This window comes from Ambystoma mexicanum, chromosome 11 (genome assembly GCF_040938575.1).
Source record: "Ambystoma mexicanum isolate Mex_15411 chromosome 11, UKY_AmexF1_1, whole genome shotgun sequence".
In the NCBI taxonomy this organism is placed as follows: domain Eukaryota; kingdom Metazoa; phylum Chordata; class Amphibia; order Caudata; family Ambystomatidae; genus Ambystoma; species Ambystoma mexicanum.
In genome coordinates, this window is record NC_090934.1 from 992,036,389 (window position 1) to 992,059,984 (window position 23,596).

General features: G+C 44.0%; 1 protein-coding gene across 5 annotated transcripts in view; it reads right to left on the reverse strand.

Annotated features, from left to right (window-relative positions):
* Nucleotides 1-471: 471 nt before the first annotated feature.
* ARNT2 (aryl hydrocarbon receptor nuclear translocator 2) overlaps nt 472-23,596 on the reverse strand; it is an 861,066-nt gene continuing 837,941 nt past the window's right edge. For all 5 annotated transcript variants that reach the window (XM_069624174.1, XM_069624173.1, XM_069624172.1 and 2 more), the window contains one exon: nt 472-8,631. In XM_069624174.1, coding sequence (XP_069480275.1) covers nt 8,533-8,631 — 99 coding nt within the window. In that variant the 3' untranslated portion in view covers nt 472-8,532. The remainder of the gene's footprint in view (nt 8,632-23,596) is intronic.

Sequence of the window (23,596 nt, forward strand, 5' to 3'; positions counted from 1 at the left end):
GACGAGATGTAGGAGTAATAAGAGCGCCAATTTTTTAAAACGGTTCAAACTGTGGCCTCTATAGGATGTACCACGGGGCAGCTCAAAGCAAATAAGGTTGCACTACACAAAGTGGAAAAACAGTATGGCAGAGGAAACAACTAAAAAGGAACATATTTGTTAAGAAAGGGCGGTGAGACATGTTTTCCAAATACAAGGCGATCTGAATATTAAATTAAGCATGAACATAAGGTCTTACTGTCGGATTGATCGACCACTAATGGAAAGATGGCCAAACCAACACTTGTGGACAAAAACAAGGATTATTATAATATTTGAGAACTTAGATGACCCTGAGTCTATCAAACGTTGAGGGTGCAGAGCAAATGTCTCATTACTTCCTATACCTGGGTCACTAGTACAACTTGTTGCACTGCCAGTCTTCTGGGTCCCACGCTCATGATCTTCATGAAATCAATACCATCAGAATAATAACAATTAATACTGATTATCATTTATTGTTCTGGAGTTAAGAAAAGGCAGTTATGAGGCACACAAACACATACATTTAGTTTACAGTACATTACTTTCAATAGTACAAAATACATGTTAAACATCATACACGTTACAGCAATATTAACAGGTTAAGAGTATATTAGTGGTGGGGTTGATCAAGTGTATATAACTTGCAAAAACACCAGATCTCACATGTAACACCTTGGTTGAAGAATCACATTTTCCATCAACAAATCTGAAATGGTTCTTTACCTTCACATCAATATCTTGTGGATTGATCACACCATAGTCAAAAGAATCTCACAGAACTCCCTGCCCCATGCTAACCTTTTACAGCATTCTCAATCCCCATGAAGCTCTCACATCACCCCCTAAACTTCCTCAAAGATCTCCCAATAACCACTAACAATTCTCAAGGTCCTGCCCAAATGCCACAGGGTAATTTCACAAACCCTCAATGTTCTACTAAACAATCTCTGGACCGCTCAATCCCTTGCAAGAAATTGCATGGCCATTGGATACCCACTGACATCTCTACAGGCATTGCTAAACATCTCTCGGCTCTCCCAACAAGTCAAGAAATCAATGGTCCTGTGACCACCCAACAAAAAATATCATGGTTATCACAATGTCCAACAAGACATCTTATTGTACTTTCAACTTGCACAAAGAAATCTCATGCCCCAAACTAATGAGAAATCACATGGCCAAGCCGAACCCAGCAAGAAATCTCTTTAACCCCAATCAAGAAATCTCGGAACATACTAAATTCAATAAAGCGCTCACATAGCCCCTTTAAAACCTACCAAAATACCTTATGCACCCATCAGCCCCCCAGAGCAAGCAAATTCATGGTCCTCATTTAGACTCCATCGAGAAATCTAATGCCTCTCTTAAGCACACCAAGAAATAGGATGCAACCTCTGACAGTCTTCCCTGCCCCCTACCATGGAAAAACCCACCTCACTAAGATGCCTCACAGATAGCCACCCCACTACCCAAGGAATCTGAAAACCTCCCACCAAATCCCAGCAAGGACTCTGATAAACCTCTGAAACACAACAGAATAGGACAAACCTAAACCCACACCAAGCAATATGGTAAGGCCATTACATCTTTTGCTGTGAAGTCAGAGGTAGATTAATCTATGTCCCCAGCAAGGAATTTGACAAGCAATATGTCTTAATCAGGAGGCAGATGGCTGTCCTTGATTAAATAAATCACTTTCCAAGGGAAAAAGAAATTAGACAGTAGGATTTCAATTCTGCATTCAAAAGTTACACCACACACATCAGCACCCCACTATGGCACAAGAAAGGCATATCAATTGCCAAGGACCTGTTTGAATTAACACATAGTTGGTATGGATGAACACATGTTTTAGCAGTAACATGCTCAACATTACAGTTGAAGAAAGCAAAGTCAAACGCATTCACAGTTTTTCCAGCAAAGCAAGAATAGAAATATAAAAGGGGATTACCCTGTTTGATAAACAAGAAGGGGAGCAGGAGTAAGATTATAGGAGAAAGTAGGGGGGGTGAGATGAAAGATCAAGAGGGGGAATGAACTGGAGCTCGGGGGGATAGGAGAGGAGGATTGTACATAGCATCTGGGAGGCACTATTAGGGTTCCTGTACTGTGATTAGAGCTCAGTCCTACGGAACCAGAAAGGGGGTCAGAAGCATTCTTGTCGTTAGGTGTACATTGAAAAAAATATCACTTCAGCGCAGGGAAAATGACGACCACTCTTCTGATGGTTGCTGATGCCCAACCACATCAGAATTAAGAAGCCCAGAGTCATCAAACAGGGGGGAGCAGAAGTATCTGTGAGCTGCTAAGTTCTTCATTCAGTGTACGCAGATCCAGGGCCTAGGCAAGCCAATAGCCAGAAAGGAGGGCTGGGGCAAGCAGGGTCTGTTGCCTATTGGGTGGGATAATTCAATGGGGCCCAGGAAGGCAGCTTGACAGATGTTGTCCATTCAGTACAGGACCGGTGGAAGTGAGGATGCACTAGCTCTCCTTTAAACTATAAGCACAGGGACTGAATGCATAAGGCACTCTGCAAATATCTTCCAGCTCCAACAAGGAAAAAAAAACGGTGTCATTTTACAGCCTGCTGCAACAAAGTGAAGTTTAAAGACATTCTGCGCCCCGGTGACTTCCCATCCTTTCAGTGATTTTGGAGCATATGCATTACAATCCTTTTTTTATGACACTCCTTTCTTGAGCAGGAAGATGTGCTTTATGAAAACCATTTTGGCATTTGCCTGTTAAGCACGAGACTCTTTGGTTCTGTGTACAAGTGGCATTAAGACTGAAGCAGGACTTTCAGAGGTGATTTGAAAGGAGAGTCAAAGGGGTCGTAAATCCCAATTTGCAATCAACCAACTTCATTCAACATTGAAAATTCATCGAAATACATTCCGTAAAAATATTCATACAGAAGAATATGTTACTTACACATTCTCTAGTATGTGTCCTTTATACATTCGTTTACTTGAATATTCTAGCCCCTCGGGCTGAGAATAATGGGAACTTTAAAAATATAATTTAATGCAACAAAATAACCTTTTCCCCAGGGATCTGTGCATAGCTTCAACACAGAGATGAGCACCACATTAACAATCCTATAGACTGCAGCCAGCCTCCTTCTGACCATACATGTTGATCGTCTAAGTTTCAAACTCATCCTCCACTTCAGAATCTAGATTCATTGTTACTCCCATCTTCCACATACTTCTACATCCCACTGTTGGGGAGCAGTGCATGCGCATTGCATGTATAAAATACACAAATACTGGCGAATTACACTTGCAGGTAAGCAACTTGTTCTTTTTTCCGATACACTCACTTTTATAGATTCTCATACTTTAAATATCAAGCAGTATTGGAACATACCTATTAAACAATAATGGCCTGCTTTACAAAGCGTTTTCCAATCGGATTGGATCACTTTTGTAAATTTCTCTGCAGGCCCTAGCCATCCAGACAACGTGCTGATTCTGTTACGTGTCGGTAGTCAAGCTTGCTTATTGTGTGCACATTCCTCCATGTAGCTGCCTTGCAGATTTACTGGAGTACAATCTTCATTAAAAATAAAGTGCTAGTACCAGCTTTCCCTCTAGTAGAACATGCCATGTCCCAAAAACGGCCCTTTAGTTGTAACCAACCTCAATATAATGTGCCCCATGCTCTGATTCGGATCAGTCACCATCCACTGTTGGGTAGATCCTTCTTGTTTGCATCCAGAATATGCAGGGATGTGTCAGCTAAACTTACAAGATGCTCGGTTTCAAATACACAAATAATGGAATAGTCTTTAGCCATGAAGACCTGTTCAATTTCTCTGTTAAACCAAATTCCTTCTCCAGTGGATCATGCACATCCACTTGAAGGTGATTGGCCACTGTTGTCATGAGCTCCAAAAAAGCCATAACAAACAGAGATGGAGCTCAAGGAACATATGCCAGTGTTTTCTGTTAGATCCTTTCAAGGTACTTCTTCATGCACCTCAAATTATCCCTCCTCATGTATGCCTTCCCTTTTCCTTAGGACTGTGTGCTTGTGCAGTCCTCCACAAATATGATGCCCCTGAAAGTAAAGTGTTACACTAGATCACAGATTTGCTCTATCAAACTAAGAGGGCTACCATCTACTTCCTTGGAAAGGGCCTCCCTTCTCGTGAGAAGAAGAATTGTTCCCTCTCGGATATGGTGACCGAGAAAGGTGCTTTCTGGACGATGACCTCAGTTGGCAATGAGAATGCAACTGCTGATGGAACCTTAACCTGCATGATCTTGACTCCCTTGATGAAAATAGCTGCTGGTAGCCCAAGGACAGCTTCTCTATCGAGAACACTCAAAATTGAGTGTGTTATTTATGATATCGACATTAAAGGGAAATCTTGGACCAGCTGTGGAAACTGACACAGTACAGAAATCCCCATTTCAAGGAGATAGGCATCTTGGTGTTGGAGGCTCTCCATTTTCTGATGACTTCCGAACAGTGCTTCTGTCAATGCCGGACGAAAGAGACATCAGCCTTTTCCTTTCCGATGAATGTTAATTACTTGGACTGGCTGAACATCATAAAGGAGCCCTAGAAGTATAGATTTCAATTTTCTCTCCTGGCCAGAGTTTCTTCTTAGCCCTTTATTCCCCTTTCACTGCTTTTTCTAAAACTGGGACAGATTTATGTAGGTAGTTATGCCAACAGTCTCCTCTCTCTGCCATGCCTGGTTCATGAGGTCAGACCTTAGCCTAGGGAACATTCATTTTCACCATGAGGACTTAGACAGATGTAATGTACATGAGGGTCCTTTTCACCCGTATTTTGTCTTGCACATTTTTCACAGGCTTTAAACATTTACAAATGTACCGTTGCTCGGACGACTCATGGCCTTAGCTTGCTGGAATAGGGGTGGGGCGCTCTTAGAGTCCTGGTACAGTCTTTCAGTAGAGTGACTGAAGAAAAAAGTAAAATGTTTTGCAAAGACAATCTTTAATGTAGGAAAACAAACCAGCAGGTACTCGCTCCAGTATCTCCTATCCTAAAGGGTGAGAAAAGAGTCTGAAGGAAGGTTGTGAGTTTGGAACTCAGGGGATAAGCACAGACTTCTTAGAGAGAGAAAGGCTGTGGTACTTGGGCACTTAAAGAGGCATACACATTTGGGTAATCTAAGTTTATATATGTTAGGAAAATAGCTTCTTTGCTATATCACATTATACTTTGAAGTTTCCTGGGGTTCCCCATCTGAAAGGTGGGAATATGTAGAGTAAGGGAAAGCATAAAAAAGCCAATACTGGATAACATAGAGACTTACTTTGAAGTGACCAATGAAATATGTAATTCCACTATTTTACGGAGTTAGCGTCAATATGCTCACAATCCGTTTTGTGTACATTCTCCCTCTATATTTGTGGGCCATGCTCTCAGCTCTTTCCTCGCGGGCAGAGGTGGTTGAGCACATGGCCATTAGGTTAGAATTTGGCAAGCGCCATCCCACTTAACCCTCATTCAGGTTTAGAGTTGTACCTTGGATAAGATCTGTCCTCTTCTCCCCCACCTTCCACCCATTTGACTAGAGTGATGGAAACCACTGCCCGAATTGCACATGAGCAGTGGGAACAGGTGAGGGTTAGAGTAATGCTACATCCACCACCACAGAGGTTTTGGAAGACCCCTTCCTTGCCTGTCCTGTGGCTATGGTGACTGTCACAGATTTCAACTGCCATCACGATAAGGGGAGGGGAATGGGGACTCTCTAGTGGTTTAACAAGTCAGCGGACAAGGAACAGAGGGAGGCTGCCCCAACAGCCTTATTGTGGTCAACGGCCTCTTTCAGCCCAGCAAGCCACACCCAACAGGCCCTGCGGTGGTGCGCAAAAATCTGTCTAGCTAGAAGAAGTGCTTCTACCAGCCAGGTCCAGTACCTCCATCACCTTTGGCAGTCTTGTCTTAAACTGAGCCCGCTTCTCACTGAAAGGTGTCTGAAAAGCAGAGCAGGAACCTGGCGGCGCTCTGTATCTGTCAGGTTCTTTAAGCAGAGACCATAGTTATACAAGCTGCTCTTGAAGAAGAAAAGGAAAATGAGGAGAAAATATATATATATATATATATATATATATATATATATATATATATACCACCATCTCCCCCATATGCACCCTAGGCATTGGGTAATGATGGCACATTCCCTCTCTAATGAAGTACTCACAAAGGTAGTGGAGTTCATTCATATAAATGATTCACAGGTTTGGAAAGATGCAGCAACACACAAAACCGTTTATAAAATCACTACTATTTCCAAGTGGCTATGGGAAATCTCATTTCACATTTAACCACCTGCACTTAAAAGGCAGAAACAAATAGACATGACAACACCACACATGGCACATTCCCAAAGGGTATACCAGGAGACAGCAGGTTATCCCAGAGGGTATAGTGCATGGGGGTTCCACCAGGGAGTGTTCTCTAGAGCTGACACTTTGTAGGATTTCCATGCTGGGCAGAGTCATGGGGGCTAGAATAAGGCATCTCCAGCTGGAACAACACGGAGAATACTAGGGCTGGCAAAGTCTAAAGCGTCCCATCGGCTCTCATTCTGATTAGAGTCTACAGGGGTAGAGGTGTGGGTAGAGTACCAAGGACAGGAAGCACTTCAGTTAAACCTTTTGCTGGATGTTAAGGCCAGAAAACACCCCAAATCTCCCAACAACAGAGAATAAGAGTGAGAGAATTCCATGGATTTCAGTGTGTTTAAAATATAACTTGCAGTCGTTGAGCCTGAGGAGTATTCTTAAACTTGCTGATGGTATTTTTATTTTCCTTATAGGTTGCACGATTGGGACCTTTACAAGTCAATTGCTGCTTTGCCCGCCTTTTTCTTCTCAGACTTGAAAAACATTTCTACATATTCTCGAACTTAACTATTAACTTTTTGGTCATGGGAGTAATTTACTCAGAAAATGTAATTCATTGAAGTATTTTGACTCCCAATTGGAATAACTTTCACATTTTTAGTCTTGGAATGTTATGACTTCCTTTCTTAAAAAGTTAACTGAAGCATTGAGTGCTAGCTTTGCAGGAAGAATCAAAGCAGTCACTTTTAGATTCCCATGGATAGTGTAATTAGTGGCATTCCCTGGTCTACTACTGCAATATACACCTTTGTGACAGGCATGAGTACTGGCTCAGTACGGGCAACCACGGAGTGCAGGATCTCTACTACTAGTTTGTGTGCAGGATAACTAGGGCTGGTCCTAAAAATGCAGAACCCAGGGCTGCCACTTTGATTAGGCTCTCTAGGTTTGGCACTATGAGCAGGTTTCCTATTCTTATAGCCGGTAGTCTGGGCTGGTGCCCAGGGCTGTTTCAGTCAGAGATCCCCTTGGGGGTGGCATTTTAATGAGAGTCACCAGGACTGGCACTGTGAGTCATGGCTATGCGGCAGGCACAGTGATCAGGGACCCTCGATCTGGTACTCTGATCAGGTCTTGCCCTGTATTTGAGATCTTTAGGGATGGCACTGTGACTAGGTCCGTCTAGGTTGGTAACATGACCAGTCACTGGCTAACAGTACGAGAACAGCCTCCATAGTTGGCAGGGAAGCAAAGGTTAAATGACTGACCCCGTAATCAGAGTCCTTTTTTCCGGTACTGTGAGTACATTTCTAAAGCATCTCTAAGAACTGAATTGTCCTTACATGTAATGCCCCTCACCTAAGTTAGCATTGCCATCAAGTCTATAAGCAGGCACTCTGTTTAGGGTCTCCAGGACTGGCATTCTGGGCTGGCCCCCTCTTGCTGGCAGTGTGTGCAGGATGCCCAGGATTGGCACTGCGAGCAGGGCTTCTAGGGTTGTCAGCAGAGTCCATCCGGACGGCAGTGTGAGCAGGGTCTCCAAGATTGGCACGGTTAGCATGGCCCCGACAGCCACTTGTAGAAGCATGATGTTCCCCAAGGATGTCACAGGAAAGCAGCCGCTTCACATTTCTTCAATTCCTAGGGATTCGCCAATGTACACTTTAACTGTGATGTATGGTTCAGTGAAACACCTCTAGTGCACTGGCCAATCGCATTTCGCTATAGAAGGGGACACACACATTGGAAATGCTTCCCCTGCTTAAACAGACTTCTTAGAAAACATAGATCACCCTTTGCTGTCAATAGCTGGTGCAGTAGATTACAAGGCATTGGGCAACTCACACTGATAGAGTCTAGTTACACAACTTGTCAATGTCCAACTACTGGCAGTACCTTCTGACCTTTTCACTCATACTGGAAATTGTATTTGAGAATCACATTCTCAATCAGAAATGCAAAGAATTTCACAGTGATGAAGACTCCTCTCCTGCATTAGGCCCGATGAGAAGAAAAGATGAATGTATTTATGTATGAGATGATTTTAGGGACCAGAACGTCTCCTGGAATACAGCAATGTCTTCTGATTTCTCCTTTTTGCTCACATGACAAACATCGTAGGAAGCAGAGCCAAGAACAGAAAAATGCTATATTCCGATGTATGATCCTGGCGAAGTTACTCAGAAAACGGTGGAAACATGCCAAGATCTGCAAAGTCTTCAATGTTGTAATTACCAGTTCCTTGCGTTGGATCACCAGGCATTGGCAACATATCCTAGGTCAGAGGAAAAGGAAACCACAGTCAGGTTGAATAAAATAAGCAAATGAGAAATTAAGAACAGACATGAAGACTTGAGATATGTGCTCCAATCTTTGACATCCCCTTAACAGATCACCAGAAATGTCATCCGAACAGCAATTTCCACATGCATATCTGCAGCTGTGGTGCGATCACAGACACACACACCCACAATCACTGAGCTACCCCTAAAAACGATCAAAATCAGTGATCTTTACACCTAGACCCTTTCACGCAGGGATCAATCACAACACACTTCAAACCAAACCCGACATATGCATGATATGACCACACCTGTATGCCTTTATCACAATAGCACAAGTCTAGTCTCACAGTTCCTCTACCCCATGCCATGCCCCTTCACCAAGCAAGTGCCAATCTGTCCCGCCCTCTGCTCTTGGGCTATGTCCTTGCAGCATGGCTGGCATCTTCATCAGTGCTCTCACTACCATACAAATTCCTTTTACGCTCCACTCCAATTGGGACTAAAACATGCCTCTGGGCACAGCATATGTCTAATAGCTGCAATTATTTATCACCTATACCACCATCTGACCCACAGTGAATGAAAGTTTTAACAAGCCAGGCGTTGGTACGTGATGCCAGGCAAGCGGCAGAATAACCAAAGAGAAAACGTGAGGGGTACTGAGACTGTGGATACTTTTATGACCGACACTTTTCAGGGTATACCATGTCCCAGCGATATGACGTTTTCTAACAGGCCAGACATCCCAGGCCAACGCTACACCTTAGTAAACAAGGGTACACATGCAGTGAATTGGGCTCTCACTTCAACAAAAGCCTGCGATTAAGCAAGCAGCTGCCTTACTGTTCATTAGCGGATTCACTGCTACCTATATTTAATGTGCTCCCTTCTCTTTGCGCCTCTTGTGGTCTTGCAGGTCCCCTCATAAAAAGGCCTTTGGGAAAGTCAGAACCTCTCACTTTATTTTAGATAAAAGACTGCTCTCCGTGTTTGATTTTTACAGCTGAGACATACTGCGGCATGTGGTCCACATTCCCGAAACACACAGTTTCACAACACACTGTGCTGCTAGCACTCACTCGCAGGTACATTTTTATTCGGTTCTTTTCAATGTTCCCAAATAATGCATAACGAGAACCAATACACAGCATTCGCATAACCAAGACGCATTTTAAAAACGCTGGGCTACTAACATTCGTCAAAACTAAATATAGTTTATCAACATTTTCACAGAGTATGGGTGTTTCACCACAATATATTCTTAGCAAAGTTCGTGCATTTTACACCATAATGGGTAAGTAAATTTTCTTGCAAATGGATAGGATTCAAACAATATTTTACACCCATGATACATTTTCAGGAAAGAGTTTGGCAAAATCTGTACGGCACAGTGGACAAGAGACAGAGCTCAAAACCAGGTATGATTTAGAAGAATTAACAAGGAGAGTTTACGCTGATTAATTTTCGGAAGTAGGGGTAGCCATTTGGGATTTGGCTTCACATTGGATGGCAAATGGATGGGTTTCTAAAGGGGTCTTGCACTTAGTAGAAACATGTTCGTAACTAGTGCTAATCATAGTCGCTTTCCCACAGTGAGCACCAAAATCAATGCTGCTGGCCACCACCACACTGGCCATCAGAGCCAGTCCTCCGATTGCACCCAGAATTAGGTTCCCCATTTCAATACACAATAGCCCCAGGCAGCACATTTTTTCCATGCACGTAAATAGCCCTAGTGTCAGCACAACATTTTACGAAATGATCAGCTTAATATTATTGATCCAACCGTCCGGGACCATTTATACCAGTTATACCAAATTATACTTTTCGCCCTAGAATTAAAAAAAAATAATCTTGCGTTATCATCTCTGTGATATTTTTTTGCACGCCCTGTTTCTGCCATGAAGTGGATTGGATGTTAAGCGCTGTGGTGGATGGAGGAGGAGGCATAGCAAATCATTTTGGGGGATTTGTGACATGCAAATATTAGTACATTATATCTCCATGCGATCTGTGCACAGAATTGTAACAGCCAATTGAATATTTCAAGATGCCCAAATACCAACACATAATGTGGCTCCATATCAAGAAAACACCTTTTATCTGTGAAATGCACTTGAGCATATGTTCCCACATCCCACAGTGTAGAAGTAACGCCACGATGTTGCGCAATGTCCACATGCCAACTAATGCACGTGATTGTCCAATGTGAACATTTCAAAGCAATGCGCATGTTGCTCGATATTTTCTGCCACTCTCAGTGCAAGTATTTTCAGTTTGAGATTCTCCAAGCCCCAGGAAGCCACTCTGGCATCTGGTCATGCTCCACAAAAGAATTTTAACATAAGATGACATATTTTGCTCAATTAAGACAATTCTGTAGTAATTCACATATCTGTTCTATTTCTACAATGCACAATAAATACACATGGGTATTTTCAAACATATACAATTTGAGAGACCAGTGAAAAAGCACACATGAACTGTGCATAGGCCGGGAGGGTTTCTCCTGGCCACTGAGATACGTTTGGAATTTCCTGAGATGATATTCCGTGCACCAGTGATTATGTGCCTCTGATGAGCTCGGTGAACCATCTCTTGGTTCTCCCGCATTACTAATATGGGCAAACACTGGTTTTGTATTGCTATTCTTCTAGCTAACAGTTCTACTGACTGCTTTCATTAGCGCATGTTATTACAAACTTTCTGCCGAAGAGAAAAGCTGTGGTTACCTTTGCGTCAATATTTTCCATGCATGGTATATTCATAAATTGCATGATGCCAGGGAGTGAATTGACTGTTGCTTTTTCCTTTGCTCACAGCTAACAATGGTTTAATTACAATGTTGGCAGCTATAACCCTGTTATGCTGTACCTGGCACTTTGACTTTAATTCGGGGCCACTTTCTCCATTATACAAAATGTCTGTGCCGTGGTTTTCTTGATAGTTGTGCTGATTATGTTTTGCAGTGATCTCTGGGAGTATGATCCAGCAAGATATCCCTACTGGGCACTCCTTTACAGCAGCCAACTGTTAAACTCTGGGCTAGACCAGTTATGCAGAAGACCCTCTTGCTTTCATGGAGCGAGTCTTCAATTTTTCATTTTGTATGGGTAGAAGGCAGGCTTCCTAGTTTCGACCCTGCAAGTCCTGCTCCCAGATATGATCAGGATTCTTTTGCTATATACAGACACATGGTCTCTCAAAGAGGAGCTTCTAATAAGGAATCCACTCCTCCTTCCACCAGTGTTCATAAGAGACCCAAAAGTGACTCTCCTCTGTGTGATTCCCCATCTGATACGGTCAAGAGTTACGAGCACTCAAAAACCTCATGGAAATGACCAACGTAAAACTGTGACAACTGGATGTTACATGGCAATATTAGGAACATAGAATTGGAGAGGTTGAAGAGGTGTCCAGTAAAGTAGTAGAGTTCGAGGTGGCTCTCGCTAATCTTCAGAAGCACATAGAGGACTTGGAAAATTGCTAGAGGCACAACAATCTATACCTTAAGGGCCTGCCCAAAGAAGCCTGTCCACTTCTTGGAGAATACGTTTCCCAAGCTCTTATGTCTGCTAAAACCATGCACTTAACTATTCAAGAAGCAAATTGAATGGGTCCCAAGGCTGGTTTTGCACCAAACAAATAAAAAGCCTGGAGTCTTGATCTTTTTTCACCTGGAGTGCACCAAATTACAGAAGAAAATGAAAAGAGTGAAGAAAATTAAGCAATTGATTAGGAATGGTTATACAGTTTCCTAATCAAAAGATGTATCCAAAGCCACAGCCGTGTGAAGAAAGGAATTCCTATTGTTTTGTCCAGCCTTGAAGCAACTTAATGCTCGTCATGGTCTTTTTCATCCCTGCACCTTTAAGGTAAGCTTACACACTTCCTTGCTAGATGACCAAGCGAACTTTAAACAATTCAACTGTTCATGCAAAAAGGAGGATCTGAATTCTTCACAGCCTTCAGAAAGTCAGTAGCACTCATTACAACCCAGGCGTTAAGGGGTTAACGGCGCCGTAAAAAGTGTTGGCGCCGTGAAACCCTTAACGCCTGATTACGAGGTCCCTTTGCGGGTGGCACTTTAACGCCTGCTTTCAGCAGGCGTTAAAAAACCAACCCGCAAAGGGACCTAGGAGCTAATTACGGCACCGTAAATTACGGTGCCGTAATTAGCGCCTTCCTCAGTCCCATTGAGCCCTATGGGGCAAAAATGGGAATGGGGAAGGGCCATGGCGGCATGGGGAATTACTGCCCCGCCAACCTTGGAGTGGGGCGGCATTTCCCCATTCCACCATGGCGGACTCGTTACAACACCGGCACCAACCATGGCGCTAATAGCGCCATGGTTTAGTGCCGGGGTTGTAATGAGGGCCAGTCACCCTGTAAATTTGACAGAAATACCTGAATTGTTTTTATTATTTGTATGGCCTCTATATGGGTTTTCTGTTTTGCTCCTGTTAATAATTCTAAAATGCACAATATTTCTGTGAGAGGCCACTTTCACCGAACGGCGGCCTGTCTGGAAACAGTTCATGCGCTTACTGAGCATGTGCCAGGTAGGGATGATGCAGTGGTGGAAGGTGGGCATGTTAGGTAAGGACGTGGACCAGGTTAGGTATACGTGAAGGCAGGGTATCAAACAGTGAGACACAAGTGATCACAGTTCAAGGGTGTTTATTTAACTTCAATTGGGTTTGGAAAACGCCTATCTAATCCTAAATCTAAAGATGGGAGCAAGCTACCATCAAATCATAACGCAGTCCTAGTAGCGTATTTCAAAATAAAAGGGCCTATTCTAATTAACCTATTGCCAATCCTTACTTCTAAATACAAATCGTGTGGGAAACAATGTTATGCAAAGGAAAAGTGTTCAAGAAATGATACCCACGTTTTCAGCACGAGACATCGCGGCACACTCGAGCTTAGCACACTCTCTGACCTCTCTAGCACGAGGTGTGCCGTGCTGGGACTGCCCAGAGGAAGGTGGCAAGTCTGGTCGGTGGCCAGAGGAACTGAAACCCAGCATTTCAGCCACAGGACCACAGGGAGACTCAACCATCAGGCGGAAGCTGTGAAGGACTTGGAAGTCGGCAAGTGAGGACGGTGGAACCGCGAACTGGAGTGGAGCATCAAAACGCCACTCCCAGTTTACCACGAGGGAAACGAAGAACACCCAGAGAGCAGGTTAATCCTGGAGAGAAAGATTGGGACACTGTGGTGCTTCGGCAACAATAACGAAATAACGGTAAATGGAATGAAAGAGAATCATATTTGGAGGGAAAACTAGAGAGAGGTCAAAGAGGAGACAAAATCCCCTTACCTCGTGAACATTTGCAATACCATGACAGTTAAGAGTCTGGGACACGTACCCAGGGGGAGCAAAACCGAGAGAGGTTAAGGGGAGAGAAACAGAGACCTTCACATTGTGACATTTTGCAAAATCACAAGTCTGCAAGTTTGTGTAAAGTGCACCACGCTGAAAGCCCTGGCATGAGAGTATACCGGCAAGCACCAGTATGCAAGTGTGTATTTCTTTAGAACTTGAAGATTTGTACACCTTTCAAGACCAGAGACATTAGCCCTTTGAACATTAGAGTTACTTTAGAATGTGAGGGCAAGGATAGGATTCCAGACACAGGCCAGCTTGGATATAGAGGCCATCTTCAGGACAAGACGATTTCTTCCAGGACAACTTCAGTTTAATGAGTTACCCCAATTGTTTGATGTAATTGTAACATCACTGATTTATTGTTCGAGGATCTATGGGAGCTGCATAGTGTAAGAATACGTCAGCGAAACAATTTCTTGGGCACAAATGACTGGTGCTGTAGTACGCACACTTCGGTCTTGTGGCAAAGGTGAGTATCCCAACTGTGGTCTGCAAACTTCGTGCTCGTATTTCTCAAATACAAATGATCACTTTTGGAATGTTACTTTTTCCATAAACTCATATGGAGAATCTATCGATGCAAAAAATGGTGCCATAATGATTTACTCATTGATGAAATGAAATGATGAAATTAAATGATCTTATTTATATTGCGCTCATACACAAGTGTTTCAGAGTGCGACCAGGCAAAGGGAGGGGAACAGGGGAGAACAAAAACGATAATCTTAACTAGGCCCAGTGACATTAAGAGCAAGCAAGTGCATGGGAAAGGGAAAAGGGGGAAGTGCATGGAAGAGGGGGGGGGATGTGGAACGTGCAGAATAGATGAGAGAACAGAATAAATATTAATGAGTAAAAATAAGTAAATAAAAGCGATAAACAGTGGTAGTGCAGCCAGCAAGTGGCAAGTGCTAGGTTAGTCAGATAGGGGTATATCTGACCAGTGCAGAAGAAAAGTGGGTGGGGGGCTATATGGGTACAGATACAGACCCCAGTGCAAGCAGTGGCCCGTAGGCAGTGCAGGAGGGTGGCAGGGTGAGCAGGTACCTGGGCCCGAAGGACAGAGGGTGGCCAGGTGCACTATGCCAAGGGAGAAAAACGATCAGCAGGGGAGAAGAGGGGAAAAGGCAGAGCCGAAGAGGAAGGTCTTGAGGTGCTTCCGGAACCAGAGATGGTTCTCCTCAAGTTTCAACGTGACAAAGAATTAGTTTGCAAAACCGCTGGGAAATTTCCATTGTTGTTTAACAACTGCCATATTTGTCCTAACCTATATTTACAAACGGCTTTCAACATTAATTCAGAGTTAATTTGCAAGAGGTGAACCCTATACACAATTAACCAATTTTTATACCTCGGCTTTCTATTTTCTCTTAGAGCGGGCTGTCAGTGAGAAAGTGTGTTGTAAAAAGGGGGGGGGCAGAGTTCCTAAATATCCTACTGGGTAGGATGGGGTAAAAGTGTTACAGGGAAGGGGATACCGTGTCTCACCACACGGTGTCCCAATCCCACTCCCTGAAGGCCCCTCACCTGAGTGAATGTCCCGCACTGGTCTACCCCCAGGAACTGGATCCAAAAGCGATGGCCATGTCCTGGCCCCCTTGATGACAGAACCCCGGGGACTAGTGGGTGAGGCACCTTTTCACCCACTTTCTCACCCTTGCTACCTTCCTTCGTCACCTTCATGGGTCTTTCGTCTCTCCTCATGTTGGTTTACGAAATCTATAAAAGCAGGCACCTTTTTAGCACAGTTTTGATTTTGGTGTGTAGCTGACCACTTCTCTTCCAGGGTTCAGAATAGAGGAAATATATCCACCTCTTTAGTTTTTTTTGTTGGAATAACTTCCCTCTTGGACATATTGTCAGCCAGGTTCGATACTGCCTGGCCTTCGCAGCTTTGCAGAGCTTTTTCCTCTGTTAATCGCACTATATGCTGCTCAGCAAAATCAACTTCTTCTACTTCACTCGAATATGTAGAAAAATTCAGTAAATCCTCAACTTCTGATTCAACTTGTTCTACAGTCCTCAGGGAGTTTATAATTCCGTAGTGGACTTTCAGTCCAGATCACTTTAAATTTGATTTTTTTTAATCGTTTCACACTTTTCAGTTGATTGCAACATTTCCATACATATGAAGGCAAAGATATTTCTCCAAAAATTCCTTGCTCCGTTAGATTTTACATTTTTTCGGCTGTTAATTTTTCTCTGGTTTCTGGGGTAAGCATTTGCGCCTCCGTTCCATGTGGAATTTCTTTAGGTACTTCCGCTAAGGCACCAGTCGACCCTGTACTGTTCCCACTAACTGCTAAATCCTCCTGCTGTTGTAGTAGTACCTCCTCCTCAATAAAACCTTCTGTACTCATCATTAAGGACTGTTCTAAATCTTGGTCCCGTTCACTCCTTATTCTATTTTACAGAGCTTGTTGACCTTGATATCTATTAATTTCTCTGTGTACTTAGTACACTGTACTTCCGTTTGCACCTTTTCTACATTATGAGGGACATTTTTACTCGTGCAATAATGTTGCACCCCCCCACTTCCTAGTGTCTTTTGCCGTGCAACTCATTTGAACCATGCTCACATGATTTCGTTTTGTTGTTGTCTGAGTACCCTCGCCTCTCCCACTTCCCCCAGCACATTTTTCTGTCGCTTTAGAGACACCAATAGGGCTTCCCTAATTGTCTTTTTGTCCGAGACCTCACCTTCCAGATATTCTAGTTATGTTTGAAGAAGCGCAGTTGTATCAGCTTCTCTTTCCCATCTGTTTTGAACCGAATTTATGAATGACTCCATGTAGATCACTTTTGTGTGAATAATGGCCAAAAGCGTTGCCTGGTCTTTAAAGTTATCGCTAATCATTTCATATAATTTGAGAAAAGGGGCCAGAGAGATGGTCAGCGCTGACATCATACTGTATTGGACTTGAAAGGCATCATTATGTTTATCTTTATAAAGTCTGGAGTTTGTAGCCTGGTTTGGATTTGGAGAGAAGATGGAATCACTCAATGTTAAGGTTGAGGATGTAGATGAACCACGAGTGCATAAGTCTCTTACGGTTGTATCCTTAATTCGTTCTGTTCTTACTTTGTAACTTGTTTCTGATTCAGCCAAGAGATCTTTAATGCTAGAATTTCCACTTTGTTCAGTATCCCCAAGCCAACCCTCTTCAATAGTCGAAGCACTTGCTTTAGTTTGCCACATCAGTTGATCTTTTATATCTGCAATATCCTTCGATAGGTGGGCCACCAATACAGACAGATGTCCTTCACGCCCTGAAACTGTTTCAGGTTGGTTCAGAAGGGCCACTCCTAACTCAGTTCCAATGAGAATCCTAGAGGTGGAGGGTGGGGGCAATTCATGGAGGTAGAATCTTCTGATGGTACAACAATAGTCCCAGCCTGCCCTGTCAAACTTACGAGTGGTGTCAGCAAGTCAGGTATACACTATTTTCCTTGAAGACTCTGACCTGCTGCGGACCTTTCCCTTTCCAGCATCTCTACATCAGTCAAGTCCCGGGCTTTCACAGGTGAAATGATAGGTGCATGCACGTTTTCGTCACAGACGATTTGAGCCCTCTTTTCTCGTGTCTCCTCCATATTTGTTGCCCCCTTTAAGGGCTCATACAGCTTCATTACTGGATCTGAAGTGGAGCTGATGGCGGACGACATATCCTCTGAAATCAGGTCTTGTGTTGAGGAATTACGCAGCTGGCTATTCATTTGTTGCCAATCGTGCCTTAGAATTTGTAGGGACTTCGATATGCTTTCTTCCCTCCGTGCTGACTGACCACCCTCATTTAACAAAGGTTCTTTAGCCATCCCGGGGATCAAAGGGGAAGGCCCGAGTTTCAGTGCAGTGTTCACCACCTCGCCCTCCAGTGCTGCAGATTCCATCTCACAAAGTCGCGCTTGGTATGTGGTAGGCAAGACTGTTCCATGAGACTTGCTCGTATTAGCTCAGTCAGAGGAGGCGGCCTCTGCAGCCGGACTGAACTCTGCCGAACTCCGCGCAGGTGCTACGCGTCAAGTACCTCCTTTTCAGAGCAGACCAATTAAGTTAAAGGAGCCGCACAACAGTGAAACAATGTTGCACTCTGACTCTCTGAAGCCGGACTGAACTCTGCTGAACTCCCAGATGTACATAGCTCAATTCATATAGCTGGGTTTGTTCAGCATCAGCTGGACAGGGGATCCACATGTAGCTCCTGGCCACTGTTGGCTTTAGGTTAACCAGGCTTTTTTAGGATGTAAGCAGGAGATACATAGCTCCCAACTCCCCTCTATTTCGAACCCTGTGCTCACATAAAATAAAAATAAATTATGGGATTCAATTTAATCTCATTTAGGGGTGAACTGACTTTGTGCATATCCCAGCTGCTTTTTATGCGGTTACATATCCGGTCATGTAGAATACTAGGCAGAAATAGAAATTCTGCAATGCCTTTCCTAAGGTTCAATGAAGATGTCGCACTGTTTTCGGTTTGGTCCTACTTTTTCTATTTCAATAGAGGGATAAAGAATTGTCCTGCCCTTTCCACTGTCTTGCTCTCAGAAGTAAAAAGACATGCATTATAAGCCTTACTAATGGCTACTTGCTTGAATGGAATAAAATTAGCAGGGAGTTCCACGGCCTCCTAGTAGCAGCAGGCCCGGCTTTCTAGAACAAACTGGATTTCCTAAATAACAGGATATCTAATCGAAGTAGCCCTCTGCTGCGCCTTCTTGTTATACTGGAACCACTGACAATCTGTAGTGTTGCTGCTAGGTAGCCTGACCAAGGATGATGGGAGAGTGTGCAGGCTTGCTGTCCTGGGAACCATAGTTCACTTTAAAGGCAGAGGAAGGTGCCAGCCAGAACGAACACCTTTTTCCAGTTAATTTGGGAAAGAGGGTGGTCATCAAGGCCTGGGAGCTGTTTACCATGGGTCCCATGTTGGCTCTGAAAGCTAATGCCGGTGGTTCACCTTCAACAAATGCCTTAAAATTAAGACACTACGGGCCTCATTAGGAGTTTGGAGGCAGCCATGCCTTTAAGGGCATGGCTGCCTCCAAACTCAGGTCCGGGTCAGTGGTCCCTTAATGGGGAAATACCGGGCCATTCCAACCTTGGAGGACCCGGTATTTCCCCATTCAGGGAACACATACGAGGGAGATAACAACGGGCCTGTTAGCTCCATGGTCCCCTCGAGGGACCCGCAAAGGACGTCTGGTCTGACCAGACGTCCAGAGCGGGTCCCGCAAGGGAACCTCGTAATAGGGCGGAATGGGTTTAACAGCACCCGCACCTTTACCGGTGCCGTTAAACCCATTCCGCCTGGGTCGTAATGAGACCCTACATCTTGAAAGGAAAATGATAAGAGAATCTAAAGAGTTGCGAGGATTGGGTGAGGCGATTCCAATTCCATTCCAGCAACCTGATACAAGGCATTCATCAGCGTATAACAGCAGAAGCAAGGAAACTGGGGATATCCACTAACACCATCAAGCCTTTGAGATAAAGGCTGGAACGGCAGAATGGAGGTCCAACAAGGATAGCATATGTTTGACCTGTTCTAGAAGACAAGTGACGAGAGCAGGAGCCGACAATATTTACAATATTACAATATGCAATTTAAAATTAGGATTAAAATCACGAGTGAACTCAAGACAATAAGCATGAATTGACAAGATAGGGAGATGCTGAGAGAGGAGAAGAGAAATCTGGAAATGTGGACGCAAAGGCCCCGAAGAGGAAAGGAGGACGAACCTCTGCTCTTATGCGGTTGAGTTTGAGAAGGTGCATAGAAACCCATGCTTTGATGACCACAAGACTACATATCTGCCTTTGCTTTCCTTTTTAAAGCATCGACAAGTTGCACATTTCTCTTTCCAAGCTCCATTGCCAATCACTGGCAACATACATTAAATGTCTCCTGCTCAATCTGATGTGAAATGCACCTCAGGTATTTGTAGGCCTGCAGGGCAGCGCCCCAGGTGTTCCAAAGCTGGGGGTAGTGAGGCAGGGCTTCATCCCATCAAAGAATGACGTGTCAATTCTTTTGTCTGTGGTGAGTTTTCCAAAACCAGTAATTCCCCTCTCCCCTTCCTCCTCGGAGGGAGAAAGGATTTCTCTAGCATTTGAATAAATCCTATAACAGAACCATTCATTTCCCTTCTCTTCCTTTGCTCACTTTGCCATGTCTTGTCCTCTGCCCTGAGTGCATGTCAGATGTCCTCCCCTTTACCACCATCTCTGATCCTCTACTGAAAGGTCTCTCTTCCTCATAGCATGAAGTCCCATCCCCCTACTGTCTAATCAATCCTGGTTATTTTGTGATCTTCCTACCCTTCCTCCTACATGTTCCAAGTCCCTATGCCCATCCTGCCTAACACCAGTGTACGATTTCTCCCAATGGTCCGCCCATTGCTTTGATCTGTTGCTCCCTGTGGTCATGCTTGTTATTTTCCCAAGGTGCATGTCTGACCTCCAGCTATGCCCTTTTTCAGTTCTCTCCCAAGCCATAGAAAGCTCACTTTCTCCACGAAGCAACCTCTCCTTATTCCTCTGCTATTTTCTAGACTTATGATCCCTCAACCACCCCACAATATATTTCCTCGGTTCATAAATCGGTTGTAAAACTGTAGAACAGTCAAATGGGAGTTGGCCTCTCTTCCCTCTATCTCCATTCCGGCGGGCGAAAGCTACATCAACAGTTGTACACCATGCCTCTTTTGTAAGTGAGACATCAGTCTGTGGTCGGTAAACGTTTGTTTGGGCACTCCCTATGAGAGACTTTTCTACACTTACTGCTAGGATAAATTCGACTTCACAAGGCTTGGGCCTGTGGCCCCATTGGCATTTTGCAGGGATTTTTGGGGAAAAAGGAATTGTGGCTGGAAGAGTTCCTAAATAGGTTCTGCTTCATTGAAATAAACACTGATACACCCAGGAACAAAAACAAATATACTTTGGCGTTTATGCGTCCACCAACTGCCATCATATCTGTAACCAGCCGTTGTAGTCAATGCATTGAAAAAGGGGGTCTTGATCAAGCAGAAAGGTTGGCTAAAGAGATGCCTTCCTTAATGCCAATGGGTCTGATGGTACAGCTAGACATATAACAGAGTCTACCGTGGTCTGTGCCACGGAACACAAGATCTGTACCCTAGAGCTCATCACAGAGGTGGATTTATGATGCAATACGTGCTATGTATCGGGGGATCATTTTGCAGTGGGTCACTTTATTCCTGTACTCCAGTATTCAACAGGTAGCCTGTGGCCCTAATGTGTCACCTGTTTGTTACCACCTGCAGAAGTAGAAGGGGGGCAGTACTGTGTGTCACTTTGTAATCTATGCAACAGGTAGGCAACCGCCTGAGACACAAATTGCTATGCCACCAATATGCTGATGACACTAAAGTATTTGTTGGATTCCCAGGGAGCCCGATTGACAGGACACACATACCTACTGATTGGAGACAAATTGGCTGAAGCTGAACATGGACAACAAGGTCTGTTTACAATTGGGCGAGCAGTAGCCTAACTTTATAATTATTGGTGTTCATTCTCTCCACAAAACATAAAAGTGGCCAATCATGTTTGGAGGTGTGAACATGTGTCCTCAATCGGAGATAGTGGTCAATACTGGATGTATCTACTAGAGAAGCCTCTGACTGCTCCTGTGACTAAAGAAACTGGCCCATGCCTCTGTGTCAACATGTTGAACCTAAGTGATTACCTTATGTGTAATCAGCGCGCAGGGAGAAGCGAGCAGCCAATCAAGTTACCTGCATCACAGGCGTATTCCATTGTATAAGCTTGTGTCACGACCCTCCCACGTTTCACTCCGACCTTTCTGTCAAAATCAGAATTCCGTCAACTACCTTTTTTCAGGGTGCCGATGGCGCAACCTCTCCTCTTATATCTCTTATGAGGAGGAGTGTCGAGCTTCCCGACCATTGCAGCCGCCCAATAGAACGCCCCTCCCACCCTTGCTACGAACTGAAATCTCACATCGAGCATCCAGGAAAGCACTTAAAACATTCCTCTTCACTTGACAAACTCCGAACGTCAGTAATGCCAAGGCCGAACTAATGTACCTTTCCATCCCCCGTTCCATTCTTTCGCCTATAGCCTCTCTTCTCAAGCTTTCACACTTCCATCACTTGTGAATACCTTCCTTTGTAAGTGTTATGCTATTGGTATTATGCTACGTTTTCTATTATGTTACATGTTCGAAACAGCGCCCTGATGCCCCAGGGCTCAGGCCCTTTACAAATGCAAATAAATAAAAAGAAATAAAATGTCCCCTCGCCTCTTCCGATGCTTGGCGTGGAAATAGAATATGTGAAACTGCCAGTCTATTTGCAGTGGTGGCCCTTTTGCATTGGTTTTCTTTTTTTCATGAAAATACGTAAGCCAGCATGCCTATTTTCATGCAAGAAAAACACTGGAGGGGAGGCTCTGCTGCCCACTGGTGTTGGTAGAAATAAGCTTGGGCTGTGGGCTGTTCCAGCCGAGTACAACTCACTGCCGCAGGGATTATTGACCAAGTCTTAACTAGAATCTAAAGAGGAAGTTCCAATTCTTGCAGAACGCTGATGCTCTGCTGCCAAGACAGGTCTCTGAGTAAATCACTCCACATTACATTTTCGGCCTGGGTTACCTGTGATCTTCTGTTTTGGATGCAAATTGTGACAGTCCTCATCATGTAAATACTCCAAGACAGGGGAGGTTATGTGTGTCTGACTTGACATATGCTTGTTGCAAGCACTGGTGGTTTGGGAGGCTAAGAAACGTGCAGCACATATTTATCTCGAGGGCCACAAAATAACATGGAGTTAGATAAGAATTTACTGAGCTGAGAAGAGATGGTCAAAATTTGGTATTAAGAAATAAACGTCCAGGCAAAGGAGAACACTCAATGAACCATAGAACTCAATGTTTTGCTACACCTTGTCAGCTATTAAGATAGAGCATTAAGTAGATGCAGCAGGTGAGACTATAATGTACCCAATCTCATGGCTATCGCCCAATGTTCACAATACAGAGGACGCAAATCAAGCTAAGATGTAGGCAACCCTACTGAATTGTGCTAGGGCATACATACAATCCTGGTTTACAACCTCTCCACAAGTAAGAGAAGACCAAAAAACACCGGACCATGTAAAACTGTGTCTGAATATATTTTTGGTATGTTGGCCCACAAAGGCATTTTATTTTCTTGCCATTACATTTCTGAATGCTAAAATATTTCCTTTTACCATAGACCTTTTACCCATTCTTCCACACTCTGTGTGGCCTTATGGTAAAACCATAGTGTGACAGATTCTCCAATGAGTGCTGAAGATATTCCTTATTTGATAAATAATACCCAAAGCTGCGGGCTGTACCAGATGTAATGCCATGCCAGCCAGAGTTAAAAACTCAAACGTACCAAGGGCCTTGAATGAGCAATACAGCAGCACTACCATCCCGCACAGACCGCAGCCAAGGGATTTATTACTAGTGCCACCTAGTTCAGGGTATGTTACTCTGCTTTTTGTACTGCGCCCAACCACCACCTTAGTAGTTTCAAAGCACT